The sequence below is a fragment of the Protopterus annectens genome, chromosome 14.part0 (assembly GCF_019279795.1).
Source record: "Protopterus annectens isolate FY-2018-M chromosome 14.part0, PAN1.0, whole genome shotgun sequence".
Classification (NCBI taxonomy): domain Eukaryota; kingdom Metazoa; phylum Chordata; order Ceratodontiformes; family Protopteridae; genus Protopterus; species Protopterus annectens.
In genome coordinates, this window is record NC_056748.1 from 799,120,635 (window position 1) to 799,145,247 (window position 24,613).

At 43.6% G+C, this 24,613-nt stretch overlaps 1 protein-coding gene across 1 annotated transcript in view; it reads left to right on the forward strand.

Annotated features, from left to right (window-relative positions):
* Window positions 1-24,613, forward strand: part of MFSD13A (major facilitator superfamily domain containing 13A) — a 682,644-nt gene that overhangs the window by 535,130 nt on the left and 122,901 nt on the right. The window contains exon 8 of the mRNA XM_044056543.1: window positions 4,958-5,151. Coding sequence (XP_043912478.1) covers window positions 4,958-5,151 — 194 coding nt within the window. The remainder of the gene's footprint in view (window positions 1-4,957; window positions 5,152-24,613) is intronic.

The following is a 24,613-nucleotide window of genomic DNA, read 5'->3' on the forward strand; positions in this document are numbered from 1 at the left end:
TTCAGAACCTTGGCAACTTTAACTCATCTATCTGCAAGGAAATTCCTGCAGGCTTTGGGTTACATGGCCTCCTGCATCCTTCTCGTACCATATGCAAGACTACACATGAGGAAAATACAGTGGTACCTAAAAAGTGTATGGTCTCAGCATTGCCACAGTTTAGACATACTGATCTCTGTTCTTCCTTGCCTTCAAAAGGAATTTCTTTGGTGGTCCAGGACATGTGCTCTAAACAAAGGGAAGCCCTTCCGTCTGCCTCCTGCCTCTCAGATTCTAACCACGGACGCCACGGATTATGCTTGGGGAGCCCATTTTCAGGGCAATTGCTTGCAGGGCCTTTGGACAAAGGATCAGAAGCATCTGCATATCAATTTAAAGGAAATGTTAGCCGTTCAGAAAGCTCTATTGGCCTTCAGGAATCTTTTACAACCAGGACAACTGTTAATACGGACAGACAACACCACAGTTATGTGGTACATAAACAAGCAAGGGGGATCTCATTCCTACCCCCTTTGCAGACTATCCATGGATCTATGGGACACAGCTCTATCTTGCAATCTGGATCTTCAAGCTCAGTTTCTACCAGGGAAACAAAACTTCCTGGCAGACAGTCTGAGCAGACATCTTTCGGATCCACACGAGTGGATGCTGGACACCAAAATATTCAGGATGATAGCAGTCTGGGGACGTCCTCACATAGACCTCTTTGCATCCCATCTCAGTCATCAGCTACAGACTTTTTGCACCAGGATTTTCCACACAGAAGCCTAGAGAGTGGACGCCCTGTCTTTCAGTTGGAGGAACCTCTCGGGATATGCCTTTCCGCCTCTCCCTCTTCTTCCACGGGTTTTATTGAAGATAAAACAGGACAAGCCCAAGATGATCATCTTGCTGGCTCCAAATTAGCCTCGGCAGTTTTGGTATCCATCTCTAAAAAACCTATGCCTGGAGCCCCCTTAGGTTTTACCTCAGTCTCCGAACCTTCTGTCCCAACATCAAGGTCAGGTTCTACACTCTCATGTCAGAACTCTCAGCCTGGCGGCCTGGTTAATCCAGGGCCTTTGATTTCTTCTTTACTGCCCAAGCAGGTTATGGATGTCATTTTAGAAGCCAGACGTCCTAGCACTAGAAAATCTTATGCAGGAAAATGGAAAAGATTTTGTTCCTGGATGCAGGCTCAGGATTCTGATCCTCTTCTTCCCAACATTACTTTAATTTTACTTTACTTGACAGATCTCTTACACAAGGGTCTCTCTTTTCTTCCATTAAAATCCATGCCTCTGCTATTTCTGCTCATTATAACACAGACCCTCCCATCTTTTCCCACCAGCGTATGCAACAGTTTCTCAGAGGAGCTAAGAACTTAAGACCTCCTAGATCTCCTCCTATTCCTGCTTGGGATCTCAACTATGTTTTGGAAAAACTAACCTTGCCTCCTTTTGAGCCTGCTGCTTCTTCTGACATCAAGTTTTTATCTTGGAAGACAGCCATCCTGTTAGCCCTAACCTCTGCCAGGAGGGTTTCAGAGTTACAAGCTCTAATGGCTGTGGAACCATATATTATTTTTCATCAAGACAGGGTATCTTTGAGGACTAATCCTACCTTCATGCCTAAGGTGGTTTCCAAAGTGGCTTTAAATCAAACTATACACTTGCCAACCTTTTTCCCCACTCCTCAAAATAAAGGGGAAAGGATCTTACATTCCTTGGATGTACACAGACAGCTACGTTTACCTGAACAGAACCAAGGACATCAGAAAATCAGAACAATTGTTTGTTTCTTATGCTTCCAGTTCCCAAGGTAAAGGCATTTCAAAACAGACCATTTCTAAATGGATTGCTCATGGAATCAGATTTTGTTATTCTCACCATGGAAAGCAAATCCCAGGAGTATACGGACTCATTCCACCAGAGCTGCTGCCACTTCTGCGGCCTTCCTCAGGGGAGTTCCTACCAAGGATATTTTGGAAGCTGCAACTTGGAGTTCAGTGCATACATTTTCTAAGCACTACAATCTACCTCTCTACTCTAAGTCTAGGGCAGGCTTTGCCTCTGCAGTCTTGCAGGGCCTTTTAGCCGCCCCTTCCTCTTTATGACCACCTCCCTTTCTTTCAGCTTTGGGATTCTACCCTACAGTCATGACTGCAGCAGTGAAACACGATGAACATAGTACAGTTGTGTACACCTACCATAAATGTAGATGTTCGAGTGTCTTCACTGTTGCAGTCTGGGTTTCCCTCCCTCCTGTCCCCTCTTATTTTTACTTTTGTGTATTCCTTTTTTTTCACCATTCTTCTGAGGTGTATTTGCAAAGGTTATGGGACCTTTTTCATTTTGGGACTCCTGACATCTGGGGCAAGAAATACTGGAGAAGATGGCGCGTCGGCTGTCAGCTTTGTACTCCTGGCACTCTTACGTCAGGGAGCATGGTTGAACAGCCAACGCCGGACCCAGACTTTGGGATTCTGGCCGACCTGGGGCTGCCTGCCAGCAGGGGAGAACCCTACAGTCATGCCTGCAACAGTGAAGACACTCTAACATCTACATTTATGGTAGGTGTACACAACTGTACTTTGTCTGCCATCAGACCCTACCCTTTTCTCCTTTATTTCAAGTAAGGCAGTTTATGAAAAGACTGTTGCATATTACACCATTCTTATTGTATATGTTCACTAAATATTAAAAAATGTCTCCTTTTCAAGAATTAGAACAGAATTTACTAGATCCATTATTTGAAGTCTACTAGACACTAGTCCTGCATCTTCCACCCTGTCTGACTGAGCTATGGCAATCATCCCGTATAGCTACTGCAACAGTGATCTAATGATGGTCATAGTAGAATTCTGTAAGTAAACTTACCATATAGAAGTAGATGTTCTCCTAGATCACTGTTGCAGTATTAACACCTCCCCTCCAGCCCCCTTATACATACACACACACACACACACACACACACATAAATATATATCATAACGCTCAACCTGTCAGCACAAGAAATCTGGACAAAGCAAAAAAAAAATGGGGGGGAGGGGGCAAAGGCTCAAAAATGGAGAAATATTTTAAATATTGCCCCTGTAAACTTAAAAAGTTGCTGGAATGACAGATTTTACATTATTATATATTTTCTAAAGGATATGAACTCTGAAATTCGTAGTATTGTCTAGTGACTTCAGTCATCAGTGATTAGCCAGAAAACAACAAATTTCATGAGGAAGAGACTAAAAATAAGAGGGGAAAAATCTGGATATTCTGCCACAATCTATGCAGTTCTGAGGTATGATGTATTTATATGTCACGTGTGTGTGCGCGTGCGTGCATACATGTGTGTGTGTGTGTGTGTGTGTGTGTGTGTGTGTGTGTATTGTATGTGTTTTTTCTTGGATGTTTATACCTGGTTGGTGTAAACTCCCCATCATCTTTCTCTCTTTTTTTTCTGGCAAGACATGTTGATTCATTTTTGGAGCAAGAATCTTTGACTTTTTGTGCCCATACAGATTATTTATATGAATACTCTCTTTTGATTTAATGGACATACATTGTGCAGAAAGATACCTAAATGCTTTTATGTGCAGGCTGGACATCTGATATCCTTGGCAGGTTAAGTGCCATGTAACTTTATGGTACTACAGCAGTAATGTATTAAAATGTCTTCTGTTAAAGTGCATTTACTATAACAGGGCAATAACTTTTTTGCTGTTGTGTAATTGAAGCCACTGGTTTGTTAAAGTATTAACTAGTAATAGTATAAGGAAGTCATTACCAATTGCCGATGTAAGGGTAGCTGTGGCTGATGCAATATAAACTGGCATGGAGCTAAAAGCACGGGTTACATTATTGGCTGGAACTGTAAACAAGGATACCATGTTTAATGGTCTGTTATACTGAAGAAGCTCCTTTGCAAGTGTGGGAACTAAACTGCATATACCCATGAAAAATTATGGAACTGAATGGTGAAGGTCATACCAGAATTTGCATGCTTCCGGAGTGGACAGGTAAAGGCACAACAAATCTCATAGTGAAATTTAGATGTCCTTGCTTTGTAAGAGAGATCTGGTTCTTGATCATTGATTACCAAATGATCTTGAGTATCTGAGATACTGAAGGTGGCAGTTATGCTTGTGCACCTGCATAATAACAGAAGTTGGATCAGTCAGCACCTGGTTGATTATGATCGTATTATGATTATTTCACGGGTAAAACCCTTGCTGCTAAAATTGTCCTGCAAATGTCACTACACCATGTGGAAGTCATTAAAGATTTCAGTATCTTTCTTAGGATAATGTAGTGGATATCTCATTTGATCCATATATTCATTTTCTTAAGGGTAATGGTCATGTTCATTCCATGACATCCCTGGTGATAACAGGTGCCCCTTGGGATGCCTTGCCATCATATATGGATATTTTATTTGTGTGGATGGATGTCATGGTAGATGGTACAGTTTAAAAAATTATACTCTGAGCTTAAGTAAAAAAGGTAAATTGTGAAAGTCCAGTTCTCACAGGTCACTTTATTAGCAGGCACTGGTCAACTGAAAATCCTATCAAAAAAGCAGTCTAATGGATAAAGGAAAGTAAAGAAATGAGTAGTTAAATGAATGAATCATCAGATGCACATTCAGCTTAGTCCTTTAACACTGATCGTAAGGAAGAACTGGAAGGCTTATGGGGCCCCTTCATTGTGAATTTCTGTTACCCATGATACTGTATTGCCAGAAGAAATATACCATATGTATTCCAGTGTCTGCTGACCTTTTTTCTGTGATAGTTGCTATAAAAAGAATCCTGCACACAAGCTTCTCATTTGTTTTGTATATTGAATATCATATTTTTAGTTTGCTTTCATAGACGGCGCTTTGGAAGTGCTGAGACTTTGATTTACCTACATTAGGACTGACTTTTTTTTTATTTTGTTTCTGATGAATTTATTCTTACACTGTTGAATTTTCTGTTTTCTAGCAACCGAGTCTTTACAGAAGGAACTTGCAAACTATTGAACCTGGTCATTACTGATCTAGTGGATGAGGACTTTGTGCTGAATCATAGGAAACAAGCAGCCTCTGCACTGTTGTTTGGTATGGTTGCTTTGGTAACCAAACCAGGCCAGACATTTGCCCCTTTGGTAGGCACCTGGCTTCTGTCTTTTTACACAGGTAAGTGTTTCAAAGTCATCTCTTAAATGAATGTGTTTATTTTTCAGTGATGAGATTTGTGAAGGCAAAAACTAGGACTATAGCTGCCAGCTTGTACATTTATCCCCGCAGTCAATATGCTGCAGTATTGTAATTCTCTTGGGTAAACAAGATTAAGATTTGTTACTGTGAGTCGTATAGACATGCAGTTTAATGAGGAACACTGTGAACAAAGGAAAGTTTTGAAAACTGTGAATATGAACTGCACTGTTTGACAGTTGGGCAGAATGTTCCAAAACCTCAGGTGCTGGAGTAGGGGAGTTCTTATTACCCTTTAGTCACAAGTGCAGCAACCAGAATTAATTGCATTCAGAGTTAAGGTGCAGGGGAGTTGGATCCCTTAAAAAAAGGTAAAAAATAAATAAATAAATAAAAATCACGTTTTGTCAGATGATTCAATCAAAGTTACCTGCAGACTGGTATTTTAGTTTTGATTATCCTATTATCTGAATCCTTTTGTGAGACCAGTACTTCAGAGTCAGAAATGCATTGATCAGTGAGTAGGGATGCATATATATATATATATATATATATATATTTGGATCCCCTTCAGATTGTCAAATAGCTGGAACATTGAACTGCATATGGCCAAGGCGAAAACATTGTTTTTTTTTTTTTGTTTGTTTTAGAACATCGAAGCGTTTTCATGGAGATCGCCCTAGGGAAAAATTCCCATTCACTTCAATGCAAGTGTAATCTCTGAGTTGGTATATTTACATAGCAGAGGGCATGGGGGGGTGCAGGAGTGCACCCCCCCCCCAGCTGCAGCTAAAAAATAAGTTTTTTTTTTTTTTTTATGAGGTTTCATGCATATGGCTTCAGCTCTATGTTCTGGTAGTTAGACAATGTGAAGTAAAATATATATATATATATATATATATATCTAAATATATATATATATATATATATATTTCCCCTAAAGGATGCAGCAGTATAGAAATATTCAGAGCGTTTGTTTGCAAACAATGTAAGACGTGAAATTTTAAGTGACTTTGACTCCCACAAAGAAGCCACATTTTGTCATTTTCTTGGTGTCACTTTCTTTTTAAACTTACAGGCTGATGTGGAAATATTTTCATTTATTTTAAGCGTTCGAGAAAATATCCATCTTCATGGAGCAAATGTTGCTGATTTACTGTGTTTAGTTATGCATAGACTGGTAAAATATGACTATCTTTCTGTCTGAGTACTGCACAAAGACTGTGCCATAGTCCAATGGCAACTGAAAGAAATATTTTTTTATTATTCAAGCCATACATGGATCATTTCAGATTGTAGTTGCTTTTTAGTGGAAGTGCTGTGAAAACAGATGTTGATTGTCATTAAGTCACTCTCACAGTAGCATATAGCTGTATAAGACGTATCCTGATGAGTATCAGGCATGTAGCCAGTGTAAGAAAGCTATGGGTGCCTTACCATGTGCCCTGCTTGTCTGAGAAAAGTTCAAGGGTGTGCTGTTATAAATTCAGCGACAAAATTCAGAATTTTCTTGCCGTTGAAGTTATTAATCAGACTGTGGCTTAACTGCGTCTTGAGTGGTTTGTTGGTTGGCACATTTGGTCCTTTGTACAAATTCGAAAAGTTCCCAAAGGGGTACTTTTCTCCCATTTTTATTAGAAATTATTCTGTCTAGGAGAAAAGGAAAGCATCCGTGTGGCAGGGAGGTTTCCACACAGCTTGCCTTTTTTTTTCTTGTGGGGGGGTACACAATATTAAGTGATGTAACTTTTGTCTTTCCTTTACACCAAAAATTATTAAAGTAGGTGTAGCTCCCTTAGAATTTTTCCTGGAAATCAGTGGCTTAAGGCCCTGACAAAGTCAATTGGGTACTCTTATACTGGTACTTTAGATGCTCCCCATCCAGCTCTGAAAAAACTAAGACCATTAGAGAGATGACTGAAGGAGCTGTTGCTTTACTCTCTTTTCTCCCAGCACTTGAAAGAGTACTGCACTGTGGCCCTTTTAGATTCCTTGGACTGTCTGTCTTTTCCTTCCAACCCCTTTGGTGCTGTTCTAGGGATGCCGCTGGAGTCTAGCATGATGTTCTTCGTGTTTCACTGTTGCAGTCATTATATTTGGGTCATCTGCTTGCAGGTAGCCCTCAGTCGGCCTGATTAACAAAGTCTTGGGTTTTGTGTCTTTTGCTGTCCCTTCTTCCATGACGTCAGGTTGTCAGGGGTATAAAACATGCAGCTGACGCCATTACATCAATCTTTCTTGCCGTGCGGTGCCCGAAGCAGAAGCAGTTCGCAAGTGCCGGTCGGCCGACTCCTTAAATTTTCGTTTTCGAGTTTCAGAACCGAAGTCTTCAACTAAAGCGAAGTACCCCGTTGGGGAAACTTTTTCTTGCTCCTTACCGATGTCAGCAAAAGTTAATAATTGCATTACGTGTGGAATGCAAATACCTCATAAAGATTTTAATTCGTACTGTATTCCTTGCCTAGGCCCTGACCTTGATGTACCTTACTGTCGGTTTTGTGCTTTATTTAATCAGCGCACTATCCATCGTCGGTATATTTTCACCTCTAAATATTTCGGTTCTTGGTTTAGTTATCCAGAAATATCATCGGTTAGCCATCCGACTACCGGGATTATGAAAAAACGCAAAGATAAAGACAGAGACAGGCTGCCAAGGTCCAAAACTGCCGATGACGCTTCTCCTAAGCCAGTCTAGTTTGCCGGTACTCAGTGAGGCGCTTTCGCAGCCCCCCCGATACCCACTACTTCTGATTTGCAGACCTCTACTGAGACCCATTCGGAGTCTGGTATGCCGCGAGATGCTTCAACTATGGAACCCGTTGATGCCTCTACCTTGGATGGGTCCGGAGCCACTGGCTTCTGAGGGTGTATTCAGGCCTACGGACTTGCATATTAAACCGACGCCTCCTCCTTTACTTAGGCCTAAATCTCGATCCATGCCTAAAAACCGACAGCCAGGCCACATGCTCAGGCCTTTATGCCTAAAAAACAAGTAAGGATGACTGAAGATCTGATAACTCTAATCAGGAGTAGCCACCCCCCCCCCCTTCTAAGAGGCATAGGACTGAAGTTGATTATGAATCTTCTGATCAGGATTCTGTTTCTGATTCTTCTGATGATCTGGATTTGCCCTTATCTACTTATGAAGATTCTGATGCAGAGGACTCCATTCCCTCTGCTTCCCCTCCTGAGGATTTTTCTTTTGGGGAAACCTTACATACTCTAAGGGAGCATTTCCATTGGGAAAGCCAGCATTTTTCTGATTCAAAAAAGAGGCTTAGGGATTTCCTTCTCCTACCTCAGCATAGGCCTTTAGCTATTCCTCCTGTAATAGATATTGTTGATAATGCTTTTTCGGAATCTTGTTTGGCCCTTGATACCCTGCCTCCTGCTCCCAGAAAAGCTGACAGATACTACAGGGTCCCCGAGTCCCACAAGTTCCTTTTTAAAAATCCTATTGCAGATCCAGAGACTATTTCACAGGGGCCCAAGGGCATTAAGGCGTCTACTGCTAAAAATCCTACCCCTTCTGATAGAGACTTCAGGGTGCTGGATAGATGGGGTAAGAAGGTTTACACTTCTGCAACTTTCGCCATTAGGGCTTTAAACTGTCAGTTTCATATGTTAAAGTATCAGCAACATGTTATTGGACTGCTTAAACAGAAAATGTTGATTCCTGACTGTGTGGAAAATAAAGAATTACAGGATTTAATGCATTCCGCTGAAGAAGTTGGAAAATATACTTTGCAATGTGGTTTTGATTCATTAGAGGCCTCTTGTAGGGCTGCTGTTACTGGGTCTGTGCTCAGAAGGCATGCTTGGCTTAAGGAGCAGTCTTTGCCTGATCATGTTAAAGCTAAATTGTTGGATGCTCCTTTGAATCAGGACCGCCCGTTTGGCAACGAGGCTGAGGAAGTTCTTAAAAAGATGGAAGATAAAGCTAAAGCTATGCAAACTGTGAAAGATGTTTTACAAGTTCAGCCTCCTAGATTTAGTAGGCACTGGCCCTCTAAGAATTGCTCCTTTCCAGCCCCTTCCAGGTCTTCTCAAGCCAAACCCAGACACAGTAAAAAACTCAGGTTTCAGTCCCAGGGGACACACAGAACTAAGCAGTGACGAGCCTCCACTTCCAAATCTGAGAATAATAAGAGTTCCCCCCTATGGTAAACTGTCTCAATTGCTTCCTTTTAAAATTTCCAAACACTTATCAACCGACTGCCCCTTTGGGGGGAAAGATTGCTCTTCATGCAAAGAATTGGGAGCTCATTACCCAGGACAAATGGGTTTTAAATCTAGTGTCCAAGGGATACAGATTTCACTTCCACACATTGCCGACACCAAGCGGGTGGCCGGACCTACCCGCAAATCAGTGGGCAAAGGCCCAAAAACAAGTACTTTCTCTCTTAAGCATGGGGGCTATTCAGTTGGTACCAAAAGAGGAAAAGGGACAAGGTTTCCACTGTAGACTTTTCCTGGTACCCAAAAAAGACAATTCATGGCGTCCTATCCTGGACCTGTCTACTCTAGACACCTTTTTGGAGATTCCAAAATTCAAGATGCTGACCCTTCACCAATTACATCCTATGCTAGGCAAAGATGCCTGGTTGGTAACAATAGATTTAAAAGAAGCATACCTGTACATCCCAATCAGGGAATCTTGCAGAAGATACCTACGCTTCAAAGCAGGCTACAGTCACTATCAGTTCTCTGCACTGCCCTTTGGCTTATCTACTGTGCCCAGGGTATTCACAAAGTGCCTAGCTCCAGTTATTACATTTTGCAGGCAAAGAAATATTCAAATATACCCATACCTGGACGATTGTCTAATTCAGACAGAAAGCCAGGACTTACCTTTGAATCATCTGGCCTTTGTACAAAGGGTTCTAACTTGTCTAGGGTACACCATAAATGAAAAGAAATCACACCTGGTACCCTGTCAACAAATTATATTCCTGGGAACAAGCTCGAATACAACTTCCCAGATGGCTTACCTCATGCCAGAGAAACAAATTCATTTGACAGCCTACTTCAAACAAGTGGCCACAAAAACCCTGCTATCTGCAAGACAAATACTGCAAACCTTGGGGTTCATGGCCTCCTGCATTCTTCTAATTCCATATGCAAGACTGCATATGAGGAAACTACAGTGGTATCTAAAAAGCCTATGGTGTCAACATTCTCAAGACCTACAAACAATGATTCCTATCATGCCTTGCCTACACCTAGAGTTTTTTTTGGTGGGCAGAGGCCTGCCACCAAAACAAGGGACTACCTTTCACACCACCCCCTGCCACCCAAACCCTAGCAACAGATGCATCAGACTATGCATGGGGGGCTCACATGGCAGGGAAGTGCATTCAGGGCAAATGGAACCCAAGTCAAATGTACCTGCATATCAATCAAAAAGAAATGTTAGCTGTACAGAATGCTCTGACAGCCTTCAAAGACCACATTCTTCCAGGACAGCTAATGGTAAAGACGGACAACACCACTGTTATGTGGTACATAAACAAGCAGGGGAGTACACATTCTTACCCCCTCTGCAGACTAGCCATGGCATTGTGGAACACAGCTCTGAGCTACCAAGTGCACCTAGAAGCTCAAGTCCTGCCAAGAAAATTAAATACATGGCAGACGGACTAAGCAGAAAACTCATGGACCCACACGAGTGGAAACTGGAACTAAGGATTTTCAACATGTTGACAAGCAAATGGGGGAGCCCAGATATAGACCTGTTTGCCTGTCCCCAGAACTACCAATTGGGCAAATTTTGCACAAGGACTCCCCACAAACAAGCTTGGAAAGTGGATGCTCTGTCCTTCAGCTGGAAAAAGCTATCAGTCTATGCCTTCTCCCCCTGTGCCTCTGCTCTCCAAAGTACTACTAAAAATCAAACAGGACAAACCAAGGATGATTTTGATTGCTCCAGACTGGCCGCGCCAACACTGGTACCCCCACCTGCGCAGTGTGTCATGGTTATCTCCATGGTACCTGCCTCAGACTCCTCATCGCCACAACAGTCAGGAAATCCTTCTATGTGGCACACCTCATCACTAAGGGCTTTTCATCCAGAAAAAAATAGGTCATTGTCCCACTGTACTCATCCCTCATTAGACCCATTATAGAGTATAATGCTCCGTTTGGTATGTACCTCACAAGACATCTGCAACAGCTGGAAAGGCCACAGAAATACCTCACTAAAAGAATCACAGGCCTAAAGCAGATGACATATGCTGACCGTCTAAAAAAAACTCCACCTATTATCTGTGGCATATCGTCTACTCAGAGGTGATCTCTGCTTAACATACAAGGCCATGTCAAACCCTGAGCTGTTGGACATGCTCCACTTAAAGAAATTCCAATCCCCCTCAGACCCACACGCTCCAGGGATCTAAACCTTATCACAATGATCAAAACATGCTGGAGGGATAGGTTCCTGACCCAGAGACTCCCCATACTCTGGAATTGACTGCCCATACATGTCAAGCAGAGCGCCTCATTGGCCCTGTTCAAAAGGAACCTTGATAATTGGATGGGAGATAGGAAATTCACCCCGGGGATCATGTTAGTCACCCTGCTAGACAGGGGCCCAGAGAAGTAAATATTGTGGGAAGAAATTTCCAGGGAATTGTTATGGCTAGGCTTGCATAGGCCTTAGGGCCGATAGCCGAGTACCAGCCTATGAACCTATGCTGTCTCAGCAGGAGAACCAGATACTGCACCCTCAGCTTCTAACATTGAACCTTGCAGCCTGGCTAATTACTTAATCTCTCCTTTACCATCTCTCAGCAAACCTGTGATGGATATCATTTTAGAGGCAAGGAGGCCTAATACTAGAAAATCTTACGCTGTAAAATGGAAAAGATTCTGTGCATGAAACCAATCTCAAGGGATGAGCACAGCAATGCCCAATTTACCTCGGATTTTACAGTACTTAACTGAGATGCTTCACAAGGGCCTGTCTTTTTCCTCCATTAAAATCCACGCCTCAGTCATTTCAGCTCATTATAACACAGAACCTTCCCTCTTCTCTCATCCACTGCTCAAGCAGTTTCTCAGAGGGGCCAAAAATTTGAGACCACCCAGGAGAGCTCCAACTGGGACCTTAACTTTGTCTTGGAGAAACTCATTCTGCCTCCTTTTGAGCCAGCTGCTACTGCAGACTTAAAATGTCTTTCTTGGAAAACAGCTTTCCATTTAGCAATCACTTCAGCCAGAAGGATATCTGAATTAGAGGCCCTTATGGCAGTGGAGCTTTTCATCATCTTTCATGTGGACTGGGTGTCCCTCAGAACCAGTCCATCCTTCATTTCCAAGGTGGTATCCAGTGTGGCTCTTAATCAGTCCATTAATTTGCCAACCTTCTTTCCCAGTCCACAGAATAAAGGGGAACGGATACTGCATTTCTTTGATGTGCACAGACAACTTAGATTCTACTTGGACAGGAGAAAACCTCAAAGGAAATCTGAACAACTGCTGGCGGCATTTGCTGCAGGGATAGAGGGGAAGGCTATTTCAAAGTAAACCATTTCTAAATGGATAAGTCACTGCATTAATTTCTGCTATAAGCACCATGGAAAACCTGTCCCCAGGGGATCAGACCTCACTCCACCAGGGCTGCATCTCCCTCTCCAGCCTTTCTCAGAGGCGTCCCTACCAGGGACATCCTAGAAGCTGCTACCTGGAGTTCTGTACATACTTTCACCAAGCATTGTCATTTGCCAATTTTCTCTAAATCCAGCGCTTGTTTTGCCACTGCACTCTTGCAGGGCCTTCTAGCTGGCCTTAATGCTATCTAAATTCTTCCTTCCAACCATAGCTTTGGGAATCTACCCAAATGTAATGACTGCAACAGTGAAACACAAAGAACATAGTATGGTTGTATACACTTAGCATAAATGCAGATGTTCGAGTGTATTCACTGTTGCAGTCCTGGTTACCCTCCCTCCAGCCCCCTAACTTCTTTTGGCTGTACCTCTACTTTCCTTTACTATGCTTAAAAGCCTTTTTGGTGCATTTGTTTTTTTTGTTGGATGTATATCTTTGTACTTTTATGTTTAATTGCTTCCCATTAGGGAGGCACCTGACATCTGGGGCAAGAAAAACTGATGTAATGGCATCGGCTGCATGTTTTATACCCCTGATGACCTGAAGTCGTGGAAGAAGGGACAGCACCCAAAGTAATACCCAAGACTTTGTTAATCAGGCCGACAGAGGGCTACCTGCAAGCAGATAATCCAAATGTAATGATTGCAACAGTGAATACACTTGAACATCTACATTTATGGTAAGTGTACACAACTGTACTTTCTGTAGAGACAGGCATATGCCTTCTTCAGAAAGGTGCTTGAAAATTAATCTGAAATTAAATTACCTGGTTTAGGCCATAAAGATTGTATCTTACAGTTCTGATTGCAACCAGAGGCAAAATATATGTGAAAACCCAGGACTATGAATCCAACTGTATTGTCCTTGGGGATGAAATAATTAGGGTTGAAGTTTTTGAAATGGTTTTATAGCTTCCAGATGCTATAACACATCTCAGCAAAGCTGTGTGTGTGTGTGTGTGTGTCTGTGTCTGTGTCTGTGTATTATGACACACACGTATGTGGTAGATTTTCATTCATTTGGTAGTAAATGGGGTAGTGTGAGAATCACAAGTCAAGTGACCAGATGTTTGTGATGTCATTCTGTAATCCACCGCTGAAATTATGTTTTAATACTAGATGAGACAGAAATTTCAGAGCAGTCCATTTTTGTAACCTGACAAAGAAGGATCAGTCACACACTTCATCTTGCCTTGCTTTAGTAAGTAACCAAGGAATAGTAGTTCTTTAGATCAGTCAGAAAAATACAGTGAGATTAGTTAAGTACTGGTTTTCTGTATCTGTGTGAAGCTGTCCATCTGTGTTATTTTTAATATTTTCTGTGATTGAAACTCTGTTTATTGTAATAGATGTTTAGTATTTTCATGTTCTTTTATTATTAAATATATTTTAACTTTTCATCATGACTGGTCTTTTAGGGAATATTTTAACCTTTGAGAGTACTTACATTTATTTGGTGACACTGTGGCCACTCCTGAAAGCCTTATTGTATTGGTCAAACACTACCATTTGTATTGGTATTAATTTTACTAAGTATAATTGGATGCCCTGGTTTGAGCCTTAGAGTAGCTGGCATTGGAGTGTTCTGGTGGCAGTATCTACCTTATACTCTGAGCAGCGGGGGCATAGCTGGTAAATCTGTCCCAGTCTTTCCCATATGTGTGTGTGTGTGTGTGTGTGTGTGTGTGTGTGTGTGTGTGTGTGTGTGTGTGTATGTTTGTCTCTGTGAAAATCAAATCTCAGAATGTGTGTGTCATCTACTTGGACCAGGGACACAGGACTGGTTTCACAAAGAGGGTGGTGGAGGACTTTGCTTGGAACACTTGGCTGAGGGCTCAACTCAACAGCTGTGTCAGTAGGGAGTCTTATTTGGGAGCCTGGGGAGAGAAAGAAAGAGAAATCATAGTTTGTGCAGAGAGCTGCATCTGTAAGTACTGTGTGTATCCATTTTTGTTCCAAGTGAATGCCCCTAACCAGTGTCTGTGGTGGGGGTTGAGTCTCCTTGATCACTGGCCCAGAGGAGAGACATCACAACAGCCATGGAAAGGTGTCTACACAGAAGGAATGTAAGGGGCTGCAGTTGCTTTAGTTCATGTGTATATGCAGCAGGCTAAAGTCTGTGCTGCTAATAGACAACAGCTAAGAAGAAGAGTTTTCAGACCCCATTTAACATTTCACAATCTGCATAAGGTGGAAATTGTAGAGTGCTACAGGGTGGAAGAGACACACAACAGGAACTGTGTAACCTCTGTCATCCTCAACTCAGAGCCAGGGCAAACCAAGAATAACCCATACAATTGGAGACAAAGGTATGTGTAGCACTTACAATTTTAGCTACAGGAACCTTTCAGAGACCAGCAGGGGACATGCCGGGGGTGTCAGACACCAGTATCCAGGATCCTCCCCCAGTTCCTGAATGCTGTGCTATATCGTGCCAGTGACTGCATATATTTTCCCCATACTCCTGAGGACAGGGCCACAGATAGGCAAGAGCTCTACCCTGTAGCACACTAAACTGAAGTACTTGCTGCCATAGATTGCACACATGTAGAAATTAAGGCACCACCCAAGAAACAGGGAAAGGGCTTCCACTCTATTAATTGCCAAGTCATGTGTAATGTCAAGGGAATCATCTTGAACATATGTACTAGCAACCCAGGCAGATGTTCTTCGTGTTTCACTGTTGCAGTCATCACACTTGGGTTATCTGCCTGCAGGTAGCCCTCGGTCGGCCCGAATACCAGAGACTTAGTATTTCTGCGTCGGATGCTGTCACTCCAGGACTGACATCAGGTCGTCAGAGGTACAAAGACAGGCAGCCGACACCATTACATCAGTCTTTCTTGCTGAGGAGTCCAAAGCAGAAGCAGTTCGCAAGTGCCGGTCGGCCGCTACCTCAATTTTAGTTTACGAATTGAATAATCCTGAAGTCTTCTAAAGCTAAGTACCTCGTTGGGGATCCTTTTTTCTTGCTCTAACCGATGGCAGAAAAAGTTAACAATTGTCTTGCCTGTGAAAAGGAAATACCTCACAGTTATTTTCATTCTTACTGTGTCACCTGTTTAGGCCCAGACCACGACATCCCGCTCTGTCAGTTTTGTGCTTTGTTTAATGCCAGAAGCATTCGTCGTCGGGCTTTTTGTCACTAAATTCTTTCACTCTCGATCTCCGTGTTCTGAAATGGCTTCGGTAAGCTATCCGACTACCAATATTCCAAAAAATAAAGATAAAGAGAGAGAGAGAGAGAGACTGCATAGGTCCAGAGCTGCCGATGATGCTTTCGTTAAGCTGGTCGCCAGTCCGCCGGTACTCAGTGAGGTGCTTTCGCAGCCCCTGATGCCCGTTTCATTGGATTCGCAGGCCACTACTGAGACCCATTCAGAGTCCGGTATACCCTGAGACTCTTCTTCGACTGTGGAACCTGCAGATGTCTCTACCTTGGATGGGTCCGGAGCCGCTGTGCAGGCACCGGCTTCTCAGGCAGTTCTTCGCTCAACCAATGTTTGACTCAAACCGATGACTTCTTTTTTTAACCAAAACTACCGAGTTTCTTAGGCCCAGAGTACGCACTACACCTAGAAAACCGATGACCAAAGTGCATGCACCTCCTCCTATGCCACAAAAACAAATGCTTAGAATGGCCAAAGACCTTATTATGCTGATTAGGGGAAGTCAGCCTTCTCCTGTTAAGAGAAAGAAACCAGTTCCCTACACCTTCTATAGACCAGGAGTCCAATGACTCTGAGATTTCTGATTATGAAGACATGCCCTTATCTGCTTATGAGGATTCAGATGCAGAAGAATCCATTCCTTGTGCCTCTCCTCCAGAGGAGTTTTCTTTTGGTGAAACCTTGCAAACCTTAACAGAGCATTTCCACTGGGAATGCCAAGACTATCCTCAGTCCAAAAAGAGAGACAGAGAATGCCTAGAGTTGCCTCAGCACAGGCCTTTAGCAATACCCCCTGTCCTGGATGTTGTTGATGATGTTTTTATGGAATCCAGTCTTACCCCTGACACTTTACCTCCTGCCCCTAGGAAATCAGACAGGTAGTACAGAGTACCTGTCACTCACAAATTTATTTTCAAGAATCCTACTGCTGACCCAGAAATCTTTTCCCAGGGGCCTAAAGGTATCAAGGCATCTACAGCCAAGAATCCCACCCCTTTGGACAGGGATTCCAGAACTTTGGACAGATGGGGTAAGAAGGTATATACCTCTGCAACTCTTGCTATATTATGGCATTAAATTGTCATTTTCACATGCTGAAGTACCAGCAACATATTATGGAAGTTATTAAACAAAAAGTGGCAACCTTTACATACTGTGCAGTAAATAAAGAATTGCAGGAGCTTATATACTCTGCAAGCCAAGTCAGCAAGCATACTTTGCAGTGTGGCTTTGACACCCTAGAAACATCTTGCCGGGCAGCAGTCACTGGCTCAGTACTGCGAAGACATGCTTGGTTCAAGGAGCAGGCCTTGTCAAATCAAAGTTACTAGATGCTCCTTTGAACAAGGACAGTTTGTTTGGCACCAAAGCAAAAGAGGTTCTTAAAAATATGGAAGAAAAAGCTAAGTCTATGCAGACTGTTAACAAATTCTTACAAGTGCAACCCCCTAGATTCAGTAGGCATTGCCCTACCAAATACTGGTCCTTTCCAGCCCCCTCTAGGCCTTCTCAAACCAGACACAGGGGAAACAGACCACCCAAACTAGAGTCTCAGAGTATGCAGAGATGTAAGCAATGGAGTGCCCCCACCCCTAAAGCAGGGAGTGGTAAGCCACCTCCTTACGGAAAAAACTCACAATGACTTACTTACTCCACTCCCCAGCCCTGCTCAATTGCTTGTGCCCCTAGGAGGAAAACTTGCCTTTCATGCAAAAAACTGGATGTCCATCACACAGGACTAGTGGGTCCTCAACATTGTATCCCAGGGGTACAAATTTTATTTCCATTCACTGCCAACCCCAAGCGGGTTTCCAGACATTGCTCCAAACCACTGGGCAGAGGCTCAAAGCCAAGTAGCTTCCCTGCTCAATATCAGAGCTATTCAGCCGGTTCCAGTAGAATAGAGGGGTCAGGGATTCTACTCCAGACTCTTCCTGATGTCCAGGAAAGAGGGCTGTTGGTGCCCAATCCTGGATCCTGGCGGTACCAAAATTCAAAATGCTTCCCCTGCAGCAACTTCTTACTGTGTTAGCCAAGGATGCTTGGTTAGTCACCCTAGACTTAAAAGAAGCCTATCTGCACATCCACATAAGGGAGTCATGCAGGAAGTATCTACGTTTCAGGGCAGAATCTATGCATTATCAGTTCTTTACACTTCCCTTTGGCTTATCTACTGCACCCAGAGTTTTAACAAAATGCCTGGCTCCAGCCATTGCATTTTGCAGGCAGAGAAAGCTCCAAACTTACCCGTACTTGGACGACTGCTTGATTCAGGTGGACAGTCAGGAATTGCTGTTGCAGCACCTGACATTTGTGAAGCACCTTCTCACTTCCTTGGGGTTACACCATCAATGAAAAGAAATCAAAACAGTTACCCAGTCAAAATATTGTATTCCTGGGAGCAAGCTTGGACACAAGATCCCAGATGGCATTCCTCACTTCAGAAAAACAAGTCTATCTGACAGCCTACTTCAAACAAATGGCCACCAGAACCCAGCTATCCGCAAGAGAAATACTGCAAGCCCTAGGGTTCATGGCCTTATGTATACTGCTCTGCAAGACTGCATATAAGGAAACTTCAGTGGTACTTAAGTCTTTGGTGCCAATATTTTTAGGACCTGGAAACAGTCATTCCTATCATACCCTGTCTAAGGACAGAGTTCCTTTGGTGGGCAGAAGCATGCAACCACAACAAAGGACTGCCCTTTTCTCAACCCCACGCCGCCCAGACCCTAACCACAGATGCATCAGACTATGCCTGGGGAGCACACATGGACGGCAAATGCATTCAGGGCCACTGGAGCCCAAGTCAAATTCATCTGCACATCAACCAAAAAGAGATGCTAGCTGTGCAGAACGCCCTGACTGCTTTCAGATCCCTACTCTTTCCAGGACAACTCCTTATAAAAACAGACAATACCACAGTTATGTGGTACATCAACAAGCAGGGGGGAATCCCACTCCTACACACTCTGCACGTTAGCCATGGCCCTGTGGCACACGGCCTTGGACATGCAAGTCCATCTGCAAGCTCAATTTCCTGCCAGGCAAACAAAACTCACTGGCAGATGACTTGAGCAGAAATCTCCTAGACCCACACGAGTGGCAATTGGAGCCAGCACCTTCAACCTTGTGATTCAGAAATGGAGGATTCCAGAGGTGGATCTCTTTGCCTCCCCCTACAACCACCAGCGCAGCAAATTCTGCACCAGGAATCCTCACTGCAGGGCCTGGAAAGTGGATGCCCTATCTTTTCAATGGGTAAATCTCTCAATCTATGCCTTTCCCCCTCTGCCCCTTCTCTTAAGAATATTACTCAAGATAAGACAGGACAGACCAAGGACAATTCTGATTGCCCAGGACTGGTCACGCCAGCACTGGTACCCTCTCCTGAGCAGCTTGTCACTGGTGCCACCCTGGCACCTACACCAGAACACAACCCTGCTGTCTCAGCAGGAGGGACATATTTTGCATCCACAACTGCAAACCCTAAATCTTGCTGCCTGGCTTATTCCTTGAATTCTCCCCAAGCAAGCAGGTGCTGGGCATAATTCTTGAAGCCAGAAGACCCAGTACAGGAAAATCTTATGCTGATAAGTGGAAAAGGTTCTGCTCCTGGATTCAATCTAAAGGAAAGGACACAACTCTGCCCTCCGTGCCTCTAATCCTGGATTACTTAGCAGATCTACTCCACAAAGGCCTGTCGTTCTCCTCCATCAAGATACATGCTTCAGCCATTTCAGCTCATTACAACACTGAGCCACCTCTCTTCTCGCACCCTCTTATCAAACAGTTCCTGAGAGGGGCAAACAACTTAAGGCCACCGAGGAGAGCACCCACAACTGCTTGGGACCTTAACTTTGTACTGGAAAAGCTCAGGCTTCCCCCTGTGAACCTGCTGCATCACCTGAGTTCAAATTAGTCTCTTGGAAAATTGCCTTGCTTCTGGCCATCACTTCAGCTAGAAAAGTGTCTGAGCTACAAGCACTTATGGCTGTGGAACCCTTCATTATTTTCCATGCTGACAGGGTTTCCCTCAGGACTAACCCTTCCTTTATGCCTAAAGTGGTGTCCACTGTGGCTCTCAACCAATCCATCCAGTTGCCAACTTTCTTCCCTAATCCTCAAAATAAAGGGGAAAGGATCCTGCACTCCTTGGACATGCACAGACAGCTCAGATTCTACCATGATAGGACTAAGCCCTTCAGAAAATCTGACCAGTTACTAGTCAGCTTTGCAACAGGGGCAGAGGGCAAGGCCATTTCAAAACAAACCATTTCCAAATGGATAGCACACTGCATCCATTTTCTGCTACAAGCACCATGGGAACCAACCCCTCAGGGGGTCAGAACACATTCCACTAGGGCAACATCTACCTCTACAGCATTCCTCATTGGAGTCCCTACCAGGGACATCCTGGAAGCTGCTACCTGGAGTACACACCTTCACCAAGCATTACCACCTGCCTATCTTTTCCAAATCCATGGCAGGTTTTGCAACAGCAGTCCTGCAAGGCATACTAGCCAGCCCTAACTCTTCTTGACTGCCTCCACCCTTCTTCAGCTTTGGGAATCCACCCAAGTGTGATGACTGCAACAGTGAAAAAGGAAGAACATAGTACAGTTGTGTACACTTACCACAAATGTAAATGTTAGAGTGTATTCACTGTTGCAGTCCTGGTTTCCCTCCCTCCAGCCTCCCCCATTTTTTTCTCTCCCCTCTCTATGGCTATTACTCACCCCTTTCAGGGGTATTGGTATTGGTATTTACTTTTTACTGGTGTTTTTTTCCCCACCATAACTTATCTCCCTATTTGGGGGGCACCTGAAATTTGGGGCAAGAAAAACTGATGTAATGGCGTCGGCTGCCTGTCTTTATACCCCTGACGACCTGACGTCAGTCCTAGAGCAACAGCATCCAACGCAGAAATACCAAGTCTCTGGTATTTGGGCCGACTGAGGACTACCTGCAGGCAGTTAACCCAAGTGTGATGACTGCAACAGTGAATACACTCGAACATCTACATTTATGGTAAGTGTACACAACTGTACTTCATCACACCTCACACATCACACCTCACACATCTGGCACATCTCCCAACTGTACCAGATGTTTACCAGGGGAAATATCCCACAAGGTCATTTAGTGGGGGATGTAGTTTATACACTGGAACCATTGCTGATGACTCCCATCAGAAATGCACACACGCATCCGCTGAAAAATGCCGTAATGAGGCACATGCTCAAACCAGAAATATCAGAGAGCTTGTGTTTAGGCTGCCAAAGTCGTGGTTCCAGTGCCTCGATACGTCTGGGGGAGACCTGCAGTACAATCCATGTACATGTACTGAAATATTAATTGTATGAGCCATGCTACACAAACATTATCCTGAGAAACAGCTTCAGCAGGATTAACAAGGGTAAGAGGCACACATCCCACCATAACTGACAAGGTCACCACAGCCACCACCAGTGAGGAGTCATAGGGGGAACCAGCAGCTGCTGGGGGTGTAGACAGACGTAGATGTCCTCAATATGCCCTTTCATTGGCTAAGAGGCAACGCATGTCACACTCGCTCATCACCTAAGGGGTTAAAACCTTCATCCTACACATGTACATATCGCAACATTTATGTCAGGCAGTACTCGCATCCTTTACCTACCAGTGTAATGGCTGTGTACTTCTGGCATAATGCTATCTAAGACAGAGTCGGCCCTAAACTAAAACTGTTGCAACTGCTGGATTGACAGGGTAAACGTTGAACCGGGAGTGTATTGCTTAATAATATGAAAGAATGGCTTATCCTTGCATGTTACTTGGTAATGTAAGCAAGTAAAAGGTGGATGATTTTATGCAGGAATTACTTTAACATGTAACAGCAGAGATGTATTTGACTTGTATGTGTCCATTATCAAGTAGTAGGCCTCAAACATCAAAGATTCGCACACTCATACTTCTCAAAAGTACTGATGGTCACCGAATGTCCTCAATTTAGCACCATACTTTTGTATTGTAAAATTATTAACTCATTACAGCCGTGTGACGTCTCCAGGCGTTTCTGCAGTTACCTCCTACTGTGCCTCTAGGCGTCAAATATTGCCTGTTCAGATTTGCATTAATAATTCCAAAACCATGTTACATACAAGGTATCAGAAAAATTTATATTGAAGCATACATGATGGCAAACACAATTGTATTGATAGATCACCTCTGTCAATGGGTATTTGTTAAAAATATAAGGTGATAACTTCATTTTATAAATGCTGAAGCCACGCCCACTGGGAGTTAAAGGTACACACTCAGAAGAGCTCTACTGGAGGGAATGAGAAAGAAGTGAGAAAGTAGTGAGACACATTTCAGTTTCAGACTTTGCAACCCTCACAAGATCATTAACAATATTGATGCAAAAAATGTTTGACTCTATCAGCTATGTAATGTTCTAAGACCAAAATGTTTCAGAGGTACAATTACAAAATCAACATCACAAATGCAGATATACTAAGCTCCAAGTCAGCTATGCCCCCTGAGCATCAGACATAAAGACTGTGTGTCCCTGAATTCAAAAGATAGAATACTGGGATATGACACAGTTATCACTTGCACAAGGTGTTTTGTGTGTGTTTGGGGGGGGGGGGGGGTTGGCTGGTAGCCTAGGCTGACACAGAAGGTCAGTGAGTGTGTGTGAGTAAGAAAGAGAAGCCGGCATACATTCGGATGAAGTAGCAAATGGCCAGTGAGAGATAATGAGCTTTAATCTTCGTGGCTGAACCATGTAACTGGTGTGTGTGTGTCTTTATGGGTTCTCCAGGTTAAATTGGTGTGTGAGTGTTTGCATCAACACAGCCAAGTTCTTTACTAGCTCTGTGTCTTGGTATGTCAGACAGGTGTGAGCCATGCATGATAGAGATGATAGTTCATCTTTGTTGTACCCGACCACGAGAACTGGCTCTGCCAGCAGTTGCACTGGCAAGTTCATGCCCATGGTCATATACACTGCTGTTACCTTAGTGTGACTGATGTCTGCTGGACGGGCTTCCCTCACAAGGAAGCCCAGGCCCATGACCATATGGCTTGCCATGTCTGGGTGTGAGAGTTTAACTACTAACAGAGCAGTAGAAGTAGTGCCACTGTGGGAGCTTGATCAGACAAGACCATGTCAGCTAACAGCAGGTGATGTGGCTGACCTACGCCCATGAGGATCCCGTCCCCCACCTAGCAGACATTCCATCACAGACACTGCCCATCCCAGCGTGTCATTCATCCTATCCATTGAATCAGCAACATGGTGGAGGCAGTCACGCATGTCGGCCTGTGCCACATCTAAAACCATAAGCATTTCTCTGGAGGACGTATAGGAATGTACCTGCACCTGTATGATGGCCCTAAACTTGCTTTGAGCTGCACAGGAAGATGCACCTAGATGAGGTGGAGGATGGACAGCAGGTCTCCTCCGAGCACCCCTAACAATTCTCCTGCATGGCACCTCTTCCATACTTCAGCTATAGCCAGAGTCAACAGTCATTGAAGGCACAGTAACCACACTTCCCTGATCGACTGTCTCACCGTCCACCTGTCCAGTATCTGAGGGCTCACTCGAATGGGTTGACGTAAGCCTGCTGGCTGTGTCCAGTGGAATTACAAGGGATGGCTGAATGTCAACCTCAGTGTCAGATACAACCTCTGTACCCCCCCGGACCTTGTTTCTGTTTGGTCACCATCATCATCAGGGTCTGCAAATACTCTGACATCAGGTGGTAAGAGTCCTACATTTCCACTGTAAGGATCACCTGTGTTAAAAGCAACAAACACAGAAAATAAATTATCTTCATTACTATAGTCAAATGAATGCTAACAAATTAACAGTGGTGCCTCTACTACAGGCAGTACAGCAATGCACACAACAGTCCTGACACCCACATCAGACATATGGATAAAATTATATATTTCTTTGAATTGCTCATCACCACTGATAAGATATTTGGCATACCAGGTGCAGTTGATGCCATGCTTCCCATGAACGATGGTCCTGGAAGAAGTTGAGCAAAAGTTAAGGACAACATGATCACAACAGTAACACAGGGGGTTAAAACTTTTTGCCCTTTATTTGTCTATTAACTATACTTTGAACAGCTTGGAAGACAAATCTAAGCTAAGCCCATGTGTATTCATTCAGAATGTGTTAACTGTAGCAGTCTGCAATCCTCCCCCACAAACGAATTTATTGTTAAACAGAACTAACATATTGCTCTCAATATTTTACTATACAAGATTATTTAACAATTTAGATACATAAGCTTGCCTGGAAGCTCCTTCTGCGACATACTTGTTGTCCCTAAAACAGTATCACCAGTGTCAAGGGCATGTTGTTCTCCACTCTGGATCCTGGCAGTGGACAGAAACTCATCATTTGCTGTTAGTGGTGGCTCTGTAGCAGAACTCCCCAGTACCCATCCAGTCACAGACCACTGCAGCTGCTCTCCTCCGTGCAGATGAGATCATGTCAGTGGCCCTATGGATCACTTCATCATATGTTCTGCTCTGGCCAGCTGCTCCATTCACATCAGCAACTATCTGTTGCCAAATTTGCTTAATGCCTGACATATCTCCATGTCCCTTCTCATACGTCACCTAAAAGCTTCCACAATAACCTGATTCTTAGGGTAAAGT